This window comes from Ranitomeya imitator, chromosome 1 (assembly GCF_032444005.1).
Source record: "Ranitomeya imitator isolate aRanImi1 chromosome 1, aRanImi1.pri, whole genome shotgun sequence".
NCBI lineage: Eukaryota > Metazoa > Chordata > Amphibia > Anura > Dendrobatidae > Ranitomeya > Ranitomeya imitator.
In genome coordinates, this window is record NC_091282.1 from 301,863,570 (window position 1) to 301,877,259 (window position 13,690).

A 13,690-nucleotide genomic window follows, 5' to 3' on the forward strand; every position below is an offset into this window, starting at 1 on the left:
TTGGCGAACAGTTCGACTCGAACACCGCTCATCTCTAGTACTGACCAATCGGATGCCAGACGCAGTCATGGAAAAGCATGCAATTTTTATAATTCTGTAGCTTTTGAAACTGTAAATGATTAATAGCTGCTGATTAACAAATGGATTGTACATGGATGACAAGTGAAAACAAAAATTCTGGATGGAAATGGGACTGATTTTTATTCTGCCGTGTGATCTTAGCCTAAATCTCATTGTGGCCCATTGAAATAAAATAATATGACAGTGTGGACCTCAGATCCAACATGGTGGACAGGTTATAATCCAGTTCTCCCAGCAACAAACATTGCACAGAATTGTATTTACTGCTTATTGTGGAGGGGCACATTCTCTGGAAATGGCAGCTACTGAAGAGATCTCTATGCATCCAGGCAGGGTGGGTGACTGCCCGACACAATAGTCTTGGCATGGAGTGGAGACCTGTCTGGGTGACATTTCTATTGCCTCCATGTCCCACCCTGCCAGCGCCTTCCCTCAGACACAGCCCCTCCACCATCCCAGACACATTGCTCCAACCATCCCCCACCCCGCACAGCTCTGATCAGGATTGGTCGGATTCTGGAAGCTGAAATATAAACAAACAGGAGACAGGCGGCTCCAGACAGACACAGATCGAAGATGCTCTGCAGCAGAGGCGGCTGTCGGCACCGTGGCAGCGCGAGCAGTTCAGCACCAGCCGCTGTGGACAGCTCCTCACGCCCTGCAGCAGGGGCTCTGCTGTCCCTGGAGAGTGGCTGCCAGTGGGCAGGTGTAAGTAAATGCTGCCAGCATAGAGCAGGTGCAGGGCACAGCTAGACTAGCAGGGTGATGGGAGGCCGGCTGAGCAGACAGAGCAGCCTGGAAGATGAGCCTGACGATGGGCTGGATCTGGGGCCCCGCGGGGACTTTGCCCTGTCCTCGTTGATCCTGAGCTCAGAGCGGATCCTGCGCAGGAACAAGCCGGCTCCATATGTGAGGAGAGCGGCCTGGATCCGGGACATTCAGGCGCTGCTCCGGGACCACAAGCAGGAGCGGGCGCTGCGGACCCTCCAGCTGCTCCGCAAGGTGAGGAGCCGGGGGGAAGCATGGCACCTTCCTGACCTTGCCAGGGTGTGCTCACCTCTTACTGTCTCTGTAGGACCTGGGCCTGGAGGGGACTTTCCTCAATGATATCCTACATAGGCATGCCCCATATCTCAACCTGGTGGACCCCATCTCCCACGAGCTGCTGCTCAGCCTGGCCAGGGAACTGCAGTGTCCAAGGAAGGTAAGGAAACCACAAGCATAGCCTTCTCTCCATGACACGACCCCTATATCCTTCATGCAGTGCTGTAACAGTCCCCCTGTATACACTATATCCTTCATGCAGTCTGTAACAGTCCCCCTGTATACACTATATCCTTCATGCAGTGCTGTAACAGTCTCCCTGTATACACTATATCCTTCATGCAATGCTGTAACAGTCCCCCTGTATACACTATATCCTTCATGCAGTCTGTAACAGTCCCCCTGTATACACTATATCCTTCATGCAATCTGTAACAGTCCCCCTGTATACACTATATCCTTCATGCAATCTGTAACAGTCCCCCTGTATACACTATATCCTTCATGCAGTCTGTAACAGTCCCCCTGTATACACTATATCCTTCATGCAATCTGTAACAGTCCCCCTGTATACACTATATCCTTCATGCAGTGCTGTAACAGTCTCCCTGTATACACTATATCCTTCATGCAGTCTGTAACAGTCCCCCTGTATACACTATATCCTTCATGCAGTCTGTAACAGTCCCCCTGTATACACTATATCCTTCATGCAATCTGTAACAGTCCCCCTGTATACACTATATCCTTCATGCAATCTGTAACAGTCCCCCTGTATACACTATATCCTTCATGCAATCTGTAATAGTCCCCCTGTATACACTATATCCTTCATGCAGTGCTGTAACAGTCTCCCTGTATACACTATATCCTTCATGCAGTGCTGTAACAGTCCCCCTGTATACACTATATCCTTCATGCAGTCTGTAACAGTCCCCCTGTATACACTATATCCTTCATGCAATCTGTAACAGTCCCCCTGTATACACTATATCCTTCATGCAATCTGTAACAGTCCCCCTGTATACACTATATCCTTCATGCAATCTGTAATAGTCCCCCTGTATACACTATATCCTTCATGCAGTGCTGTAACAGTCTCCCTGTATACACTATATCCTTCATGCAGTGCTGTAACAGTCCCCCTGTATACACTATATCCTTCATGCAATGCTGTAACAGTCCCCCTGTATACACTATATCCTTCATGCAATCTGTAACAGTCCCCCTGTATACACTATATCCTTCATGCAATGCTGTAACAGTCCCCCTGTATACACTATATCCTTCATGCAATGCTGTAACAGTCCCCCTGTATACACTATATCCTTCATGCAGTGCTGTAACAGTCTCCCTGTGTACACTATATCCTTCATGCAATCTGTAACAGTCCCCCTGCATACACTATATCCTTCATGCAATCTGTAACAGTCCCCCTGTATACACTATATCCTTCATGCAGTCTGTAACAGTCCCCCTGTATACACTATATCCTTCATGCAATCTGTAACAGTCCCCCTGTATACACTATATCCTTCATGCAATCTGTAACAGTCCCCCTGTATACACTATATCCTTCATGCAATCTGTAACAGTCCCCCTGTATACACTATATCCTTCATGCAATCTGTAACAGTCCCCCTGTATACACTATATCCTTCATGCAATCTGTAACAGTCCCCCTGTATACACTATATCCTTCATGCAGTCTGTAACAGTCCCCCTGCATACACTATATCCTTCATGCAGTCTGTAACAGTCCCCCTGTATATACTATATCCTTCATGCAGTCTGTAACAGTCCCCCTGTATATACTATATCCTTCATGCAATCTGTAACAGTCCCCCTGTATACACTATATCCTTCATGCAATCTGTAACAGTCCCCCTGTATACACTATATCCTTCATGCAATCTGTAACAGTCCCCCTGTATACACTATATCCTTCATGCAGTCTGTAACAGTCCCCCTGCATACACTATATCCTTCATGCAGTCTGTAACAGTCCCCCTGTATATACTATATCCTTCATGCAGTCTGTAACAGTCCCCCTGTATACACTATATCCTTCATGCAGTCTGTAACAGTCCCCCTGTATACACTATATCCTTCATGCAGTCTGTAACAGTCCCCCTGTATACACTATATCCTTCATGCAGTCTGTAACAGTCCCCCTGTATACACTATATCCTTCATGCAATCTGTAACAGTCCCCCTGTATACACTATATCCTTCATGCAATCTGTAACAGTCCCCCTGTATACACTATATCCTTCATGCAATGCTGTAACAGTCCCCCTGTATACACTATATCCTTCATGCAGTGCTGTAACAGTCCCCCTGTATACACTATATCCTTCATGCAATCTGTAACAGTCCCCCTGTATACACTATATCCTTCATGCAATCTGTAACAGTCCCCCTGTATACACTATATCCTTCATGCAGTGCTGTAACAGTCCCCCTGTATACACTATATCCTTCATGCAATGCTGTAACAGTCCCCCTGTATACACTATATCCTTCATGCAATGCTGTAACAGTCCCCCTGTATACACTATATCCTTCATGCAATCTGTAACAGTCCCCCTGTATACACTATATCCTTCATGCAATGCTGTAACAGTCCCCCTGTATACACTATATCCTTCATGCAATCTGTAACAGTCCCCCTGTATACACTATATCCTTCATGCAATGCTGTAACAGTCCCCCTGTATACACTATATCCTTCATGCAATGCTGTAACAGTCCCCCTGTATACACTATATCCTTCATGCAATGCTGTAACAGTCCCCCTGTATACACTATATCCTTCATGCAATCTGTAACAGTCCCCCTGTATACACTATATCCTTCATGCAATGCTGTAACAGTCCCCCTGTATACACTATATCCTTCATGCAGTGCTGTAACAGTCCCCCTGTATACACTATATCCTTCATGCAATGCTGTAACAGTCCCCCTGTATACACTATATCCTTCATGCAATCTGTAACAGTCCCCCTGCATACACTATATCCTTCATGCAGTCTGTAACAGTCCCCCTGTATACACTATATCCTTCATGCAATCTGTAACAGTCCCCCTGTATACACTATATCCTTCATGCAGTGCTGTAACAGTCCCCCTGTATACACTATATCCTTCATGCAATGCTGTAACAGTCCCCCTGTATACACTATATCCTTCATGCAATCTGTAACAGTCCCCCTGTATACACTATATCCTTCATGCAATGCTGTAACAGTCCCCCTGTATACACTATATCCTTCATGCAGTCTGTAACAGTCCCCCTGTATACACTATATCCTTCATGCAATCTGTAACAGTCCCCCTGTATACACTATATCCTTCATGCAATGCTGTAACAGTCCCCCTGTATACACTATATCCTTCATGCAGTGCTGTAACAGTCCCCCTGTATACACTATATCCTTCATGCAATCTGTAACAGTCCCCCTGTATACACTATATCCTTCATGCAATGCTGTAACAGTCCCCCTGTATACACTATATCCTTCATGCAGTCTGTAACAGTCCCCCTGTATACACTATATCCTTCATGCAGTCTGTAACAGTCCCCCTGTATACACTATATCCTTCATGCAGTCTGTAACAGTCCCCCTGTATACACTATATCCTTCATGCAGTGCTGTAACAGTCCCCCTGTATACACTATATCCTTCATGCAGTCTGTAACAGTCCCCCTGTATACACTATATCCTTCATGCAGTCTGTAACAGTCCCCCTGTATACACTATATCCTTCATGCAGTGCTGTAACAGTCTCCCTGTATACACTATATCCTTCATGCAGTCTGTAACAGTCCCCCTGTATACACTATATCCTTCATGCAGTGCTGTAACAGTCCCCCTGTATACACTATATCCTTCATGCAATGCTGTAACAGTCCCCCTGTATACACTATATCCTTCATGCAATGCTGTAACAGTCTCCCTGTATACACTATATCCTTCATGCAATGCTGTAACAGTCTCCCTGTATACACTATATCCTTCATGCAATGCTGTAACAGTCCCCCTGTATACACTATATCCTTCATGCAGTCTGTAACAGTCCCCCTGTATACACTATATCCTTCATGCAATGCTGTAACAGTCCCCCTGTATACACTATATCCTTCATGCAATCTGTAACAGTCCCCCTGTATACACTATATCCTTCATGCAGTCTGTAACAGTCCCCCTGTATACACTATATCCTTCATGCAATCTGTAACAGTCCCCCTGTATACACTATATCCTTCATGCAGTCTGTAACAGTCCCCCTGTATACACTATATCCTTCATGCAGTGCTGTAACAGTCCCCCTGTATACACTATATCCTTCATGCAATCTGTAACAGTCCCCCTGCATACACTATATCCTTCATGCAATGCTGTAACAGTCCCCCTGTATACACTATATCCTTCATGCAATGCTGTATCAGTCCCCCTGTATACACTATATCCTTCATGCAATGCTGTATCAGTCCCCCTGTATACACTATATCCTTCATGCAATCTGTAACAGTCCCCCTGCATACACTATATCCTTCATGCAATGCTGTAACAGTCCCCCTGTATACACTATATCCTTCATGCAATCTGTAACAGTCCCCCTGTATACACTATATCCTTCATGCAGTGCTGTAACAGTCCCCCTGTATACACTATATCCTTCATGCAATGCTGTAACAGTATCCCTGTGTACACTATATCCTTCATGCAGTGCTGTAACAGTCTCCCTGTATACACTATATCCTTCATGCAATCTGTAACAGTCCCCCTGTATACACTATATCCTTCATGCAGTGCTGTAACAGTCCCCCTGTATACACTATATCCTTCATGCAGTCTGTAACAGTCCCCCTGTATACACTATATCCTTCATGCAGTGCTGTAACAGTCTCCCTGTATACACTATATCCTTCATGCAATGCTGTAACAGTCTCCCTGTATACACTATATCCTTCATGCAATGCTGTAACAGTCCCCCTGTATACACTATATCCTTCATGCAGTCTGTAACAGTCCCCCTGTATACACTATATCCTTCATGCAATGCTGTAACAGGCCCCCTGTATACACTATATCCTTCATGCAATGCTGTAACAGTCCCCCTGTATACACTATATCCTTCATGCAGTCTGTAACAGTCCCCCTGTATACACTATATCCTTCATGCAATGCTGTAACAGGCCCCCTGTATACACTATATCCTTCATGCAATGCTGTAACAGTCCCCCTGTATACACTATATCCTTCATGCAGTCTGTAACAGTCCCCCTGTATACACTATATCCTTCATGCAATGCTGTAACAGTCCCCCTGTATACACTATATCCTTCATGCAATGCTGTAACAGTCCCCCTGTATACACTATATCCTTCATGCAATGCTGTAACAGTCCCCCTGTATATACTATATCCTTCATGCAATGCTGTAACAGTCCCCCTGTATACACTATATCCTTCATGCAGTCTGTAACAGTCCCCCTGTATACACTATATCCTTCATGCAATGCTGTAACAGGCCCCCTGTATACACTATATCCTTCATGCAATGCTGTAACAGTCCCCCTGTATACACTATATCCTTCATGCAGTCTGTAACAGTCCCCCTGTATACACTATATCCTTCATGCAGTCTGTAACAGTCCCCCTGTATACACTATATCCTTCATGCAGTCTGTAACAGTCCCCCTGTATACACTATATCCTTCATGCAGTGCTGTAACAGTCCCCCTGTATACACTATATCCTTCATGCAGTCTGTAACAGTCCCCCTGTATACACTATATCCTTCATGCAGTCTGTAACAGTCCCCCTGTATACACTATATCCTTCATGCAGTGCTGTAACAGTCTCCCTGTATACACTATATCCTTCATGCAGTCTGTAACAGTCCCCCTGTATACACTATATCCTTCATGCAGTGCTGTAACAGTCCCCCTGTATACACTATATCCTTCATGCAATGCTGTAACAGTCCCCCTGTATACACTATATCCTTCATGCAATGCTGTAACAGTCTCCCTGTATACACTATATCCTTCATGCAATGCTGTAACAGTCTCCCTGTATACACTATATCCTTCATGCAATGCTGTAACAGTCCCCCTGTATACACTATATCCTTCATGCAGTCTGTAACAGTCCCCCTGTATACACTATATCCTTCATGCAATGCTGTAACAGTCCCCCTGTATACACTATATCCTTCATGCAATCTGTAACAGTCCCCCTGTATACACTATATCCTTCATGCAGTCTGTAACAGTCCCCCTGTATACACTATATCCTTCATGCAATCTGTAACAGTCCCCCTGTATACACTATATCCTTCATGCAGTGCTGTAACAGTCCCCCTGTATACACTATATCCTTCATGCAGTCTGTAACAGTCCCCCTGTATATACTATATCCTTCATGCAATCTGTAACAGTCCCACTGTATATACTATATCCTTCATGCAATGCTGTAACAGTCCCCCTGTATACACTATATCCTTCATGCAATGCTGTAACAGTCCCCCTGTATACACTATATCCTTCATGCAATGCTGTAACAGTCCCACTGCATACACTATATCCTTCATGCAATGCTGTAACAGTCCCCCTGTATACACTATATCCTTCATGCAGTCTGTAACAGTCCCCCTGTATACACTATATCCTTCATGCAATGCTGTAACAGTCCCCCTGTATACACTATATCCTTCGTGCAATGCTGTAACAGTCCCCCTGTATACACTATATCCTTCATGCAGTCTGTAACAGTCCCCCTGTATATACTATATCCTTCATGCAATGCTGTAACAGTCCCCCTGTATACACTATATCCTTCATGCAGTCTGTAACAGTCCCCCTGTATACACTATATCCTTCATGCAATGCTGTAACAGGCCCCCTGTATACACTATATCCTTCATGCAATGCTGTAACAGTCCCCCTGTATACACTATATCCTTCATGCAGTCTGTAACAGTCCCCCTGTATACACTATATCCTTCATGCAATGCTGTAACAGGCCCCCTGTATACACTATATCCTTCATGCAATGCTGTAACAGTCCCCCTGTATACACTATATCCTTCATGCAGTCTGTAACAGTCCCCCTGTATACACTATATCCTTCATGCAATGCTGTAACAGTCCCCCTGTATACACTATATCCTTCATGCAATGCTGTAACAGTCCCCCTGTATACACTATATCCTTCATGCAATGCTGTAACAGTCCCCCTGTATATACTATATCCTTCATGCAATGCTGTAACAGTCCCCCTGTATACACTATATCCTTCATGCAGTCTGTAACAGTCCCCCTGTATACACTATATCCTTCATGCAATGCTGTAACAGGCCCCCTGTATACACTATATCCTTCATGCAATGCTGTAACAGTCCCCCTGTATACACTATATCCTTCATGCAGTCTGTAACAGTCCCCCTGTATACACTATATCCTTCATGCAATGCTGTAACAGTCCCCCTGTATACACTATATCCTTCATGCAATGCTGTAACAGTCTCCCTGTTTACACTATATCCTTCATGCAATCTGTAACAGTCCCCCTGTATACACTATATCCTTCATGCAGTCTGTAACAGTCCCCCTGTATACACTGTATCCTTCATGCAGTGCTGTAACAGTCCCCCTGTATACACTATATCCTTCATGCAGTGCTGTAACAGTCCCCCTGTATACACTATATCCTTCATGCAGTGCTGTAGCAGTCCCCCTGTATACACTATATCCTTCATGCAATCTGTAACAGTCCCCCTGTATACACTATATCCTTCATGCAATGCTGTAACAGTCCCCCTGTATACACTATATCCTTCATGCAGTCTGTAACAGTCCCCCTGTATACACTATATCCTTCATGCAGTGCTGTAACAGTCCCCCTGTATACACTATATCCTTCATGCAGTCTGTAACAGTCCCCCTGTATACACTATATCCTTCATGCAGTCTGTAACAGTCCCCCTGTATACACTATATCCTTCATGCAATGCTGTAACAGTCCCCCTGTATACACTATATCCTTCATGCAATCTGTAACAGTCCCCCTGTATACACTATATCCTTCATGCAGTGCTGTAACAGTCCCCCTGTATACACTATATCCTTCATGCAATCTGTAACAGTCCCCCTGTATACACTATATCCTTCATGCAGTCTGTAACAGTCCCCCTGTATACACGATATCCTTCATGCAATCTGTAACAGTCCCCCTGTATACACTATATCCTTCATGCAGTGCTGTAACAGTCCCCCTGTATACACTATATCCTTCATGCAATCTGTAACAGTCCCCCTGCATACACTATATCCTTCATGCAATGCTGTAACAGTCCCCCTGTATACACTATATCCTTCATGCAATGCTGTAACAATCCCCCTGTATACACTATATCCTTCATGCAATGCTGTATCAGTCCCCCTGTATACACTATATCCTTCATGCAATGCTGTGTCAGTCCCCCTGTATACACTATATCCTTCATGCAATCTGTAACAGTCCCCCTGCATACACTATATCCTTCATGCAATGCTGTAACAGTCCCCCTGTATACACTATATCCTTCATGCAATCTGTAACAGTCCCCCTGTATACACTATATCCTTCATGCAGTGCTGTAACAGTCCCCCTGTATACACTATATCCTTCATGCAATGCTGTAACAGTATCCCTGTGTACACTATATCCTTCATGCAGTGCTGTAACAGTCTCCCTGTATACACTATATCCTTCATGCAATCTGTAACAGTCCCCCTGTATACACTATATCCTTCATGCAGTGCTGTAACAGTCCCCCTGTATACACTATATCCTTCATGCAGTCTGTAACAGTCCCCCTGTATACACTATATCCTTCATGCAGTGCTGTAACAGTCTCCCTGTATACACTATATCCTTCATGCAATGCTGTAACAGTCTCCCTGTATACACTATATCCTTCATGCAATGCTGTAACAGTCCCCCTGTATACACTATATCCTTCATGCAGTCTGTAACAGTCCCCCTGTATACACTATATCCTTCATGCAGTCTGTAATAGTCCCCCTGTATACACTATATCCTTCATGCAATCTGTAACAGTCCCCCTGTATATACTATATCCTTCATGCAGTCTGTAACAGTCCCCCTGTATACACTATATCCTTCATGCAGTCTGTAACAGTCCCCCTGTATACACTATATCCTTCATGCAATCTGTAACAGTCCACCTGTATACACTATATCCTTCATGCAGTCTGTAACAGTCCCCCTGTATATACTATATCCTTCATGCAGTCTGTAACAGTCCCCCTGTATACACTATATCCTTCATGCAATGCTGTAACAGTCCCCCTGTATACACTATATCCTTCATGCAATCTGTAACAGTCCCCCTGTATACACTATATCCTTCATGCAGTCTGTAACAGTCCCCCTGTATACACTATATCCTTCATGCAATGCTGTAACAGTCTCCCTGTATACACTATATCCTTCATGCAATGCTGTAACAGTCTCCCTGTATACACTATATCCTTCATGCAATGCTGTAACAGTCCCCCTGTATACACTATATCCTTCATGCAGTCTGTAACAGTCCCCCTGTATATACTATATCCTTCATGCAATGCTGTAACAGTCCCCCTGTATACACTATATCCTTCATGCAGTCTGTAACAGTCCCCCTGTATACACTATATCCTTCATGCAATGCTGTAACAGGCCCCCTGTATACACTATATCCTTCATGCAATGCTGTAACAGTCCCCCTGTATACACTATATCCTTCATGCAGTCTGTAACAGTCCCCCTGTATACACTATATCCTTCATGCAATGCTGTAACAGGCCCCCTGTATACACTATATCCTTCATGCAATGCTGTAACAGTCCCCCTGTATACACTATGTCCTTCATGCAATGCTGTAACAGTCCCCCTGTATACACTATATCCTTCATGCAGTCTGTAACAGTCCCCCTGTATACACTATATCCTTCATGCAGTCTGTAACAGTCCCCCTGTATACACTATATCCTTCATGCAGTCTGTAACAGTCCCCCTGTATACACTATATCCTTCATGCAGTCTGTAACAGTCCCCCTGTATACACTATATCCTTCATGCAGTGCTGTAACAGTCCCCCTGTATACACTATATGCTTCATGCAATCTGTAACAGTCCCCCTGTATACACTATATCCTTCATGCAATCTGTAACAGTCCCCCTGTATACACTATATCCTTCATGCAATCTGTAACAGTCCCCCTGTATACACTATATCCTTCATGCAATGCTGTAACAGTCCCCCTGTATACACTATATCCTTCATGCAGTGCTGTAACAGTCCCCCTGTATACACTATATCCTTCATGCAATCTGTAACAGTCCCCCTGTATACACTATATCCTTCATGCAATCTGTAACAGTCCCCCTGTATACACTATATCCTTCATGCAGTGCTGTAACAGTCCCCCTGTATACACTATATCCTTCATGCAATGCTGTAACAGTCCCCCTGTATACACTATATCCTTCATGCAATGCTGTAACAGTCCCCCTGTATACACTATATCCTTCATGCAATCTGTAACAGTCCCCCTGTATACACTATATCCTTCATGCAATGCTGTAACAGTCCCCCTGTATACACTATATCCTTCATGCAGTGCTGTAACAGTCCCCCTGTATACACTATATCCTTCATGCAATCTGTAACAGTCCCCCTGTATACACTATATCCTTCATGCAATCTGTAACAGTCCCCCTGTATACACTATATCCTTCATGCAATCTGTAACAGTCCCCCTGTATACACTATATCCTTCATGCAATGCTGTAACAGTCCCCCTGTATACACTATATCCTTCATGCAATCTGTAACAGTCCCCCTGTATACACTATATCCTTCATGCAATGCTGTAACAGTCCCCCTGTATACACTATATCCTTCATGCAATGCTGTAACAGTCCCCCTGTATACACTATATCCTTCATGCAATGCTGTAACAGTCCCCCTGTATACACTATATCCTTCATGCAATCTGTAACAGTCCCCCTGTATACACTATATCCTTCATGCAATGCTGTAACAGTCCCCCTGTATACACTATATCCTTCATGCAGTGCTGTAACAGTCCCCCTGTATACACTATATCCTTCATGCAATGCTGTAACAGTCCCCCTGTATACACTATATCCTTCATGCAATCTGTAACAGTCCCCCTGCATACACTATATCCTTCATGCAGTCTGTAACAGTCCCCCTGCATACACTATATCCTTCATGCAGTCTGTAACAGTCCCCCTGTATACACTATATCCTTCATGCAATCTGTAACAGTCCCCCTGTATACACTATATCCTTCATGCAGTGCTGTAACAGTCCCCCTGTATACACTATATCCTTCATGCAATGCTGTAACAGTCCCCCTGTATACACTATATCCTTCATGCAATCTGTAACAGTCCCCCTGTATACACTATATCCTTCATGCAATGCTGTAACAGTCCCCCTGTATACACTATATCCTTCATGCAGTCTGTAACAGTCCCCCTGTATACACTATATCCTTCATGCAATGCTGTAACAGTCCCCCTGTATACACTATATCCTTCATGCAGTGCTGTAACAGTCCCCCTGTATACACTATATCCTTCATGCAATCTGTAACAGTCCCCCTGTATACACTATATCCTTCATGCAATGCTGTAACAGTCCCCCTGTATACACTATATCCTTCATGCAGTGCTGTAACAGTCCCCCTGTATACACTATATCCTTCATGCAATCTGTAACAGTCCCCCTGTATACACTATATCCTTCATGCAATGCTGTAACAGTCCCCCTGTATACACTATATCCTTCATGCAGTCTGTAACAGTCCCCCTGTATACACTATATCCTTCATGCAGTCTGTAACAGTCCCCCTGTATACACTATATCCTTCATGCAGTCTGTAACAGTCCCCCTGTATACACTATATCCTTCATGCAGTGCTGTAACAGTCCCCCTGTATACACTATATCCTTCATGCAGTCTGTAACAGTCCCCCTGTATACACTATATCCTTCATGCAGTCTGTAACAGTCCCCCTGTATACACTATATCCTTCATGCAGTGCTGTAACAGTCTCCCTGTATACACTATATCCTTCATGCAGTCTGTAACAGTCCCCCTGTATACACTATATCCTTCATGCAGTGCTGTAACAGTCCCCCTGTATACACTATATCCTTCATGCAATGCTGTAACAGTCCCCCTGTATACACTATATCCTTCATGCAATGCTGTAACAGTCTCCCTGTATACACTATATCCTTCATGCAATGCTGTAACAGTCTCCCTGTATACACTATATCCTTCATGCAATGCTGTAACAGTCCCCCTGTATACACTATATCCTTCATGCAGTCTGTAACAGTCCCCCTGTATACACTATATCCTTCATGCAATGCTGTAACAGTCCCCCTGTATACACTATATCCTTCATGCAATCTGTAACAGTCCCCCTGTATACACTATATCCTTCATGCAGTCTGTAACAGTCCCCCTGT

At 44.1% G+C, this 13,690-nt stretch overlaps 1 protein-coding gene across 1 annotated transcript in view; it reads left to right on the top strand.

Moving 5' to 3' along the window:
• The first annotated feature begins 592 nt into the window (after nucleotides 1–592).
• LRRC75B (leucine rich repeat containing 75B) overlaps nucleotides 593–13,690 on the top strand; it is a 46,172-nt gene continuing 33,074 nt past the window's right edge. Inside the window, exons 1-2 of the mRNA XM_069757423.1 lie at nucleotides 593–1,083; nucleotides 1,157–1,285. Coding sequence (XP_069613524.1) covers nucleotides 847–1,083; nucleotides 1,157–1,285 — 366 coding nt within the window. The 5' untranslated portion in view covers nucleotides 593–846. The remainder of the gene's footprint in view (nucleotides 1,084–1,156; nucleotides 1,286–13,690) is intronic.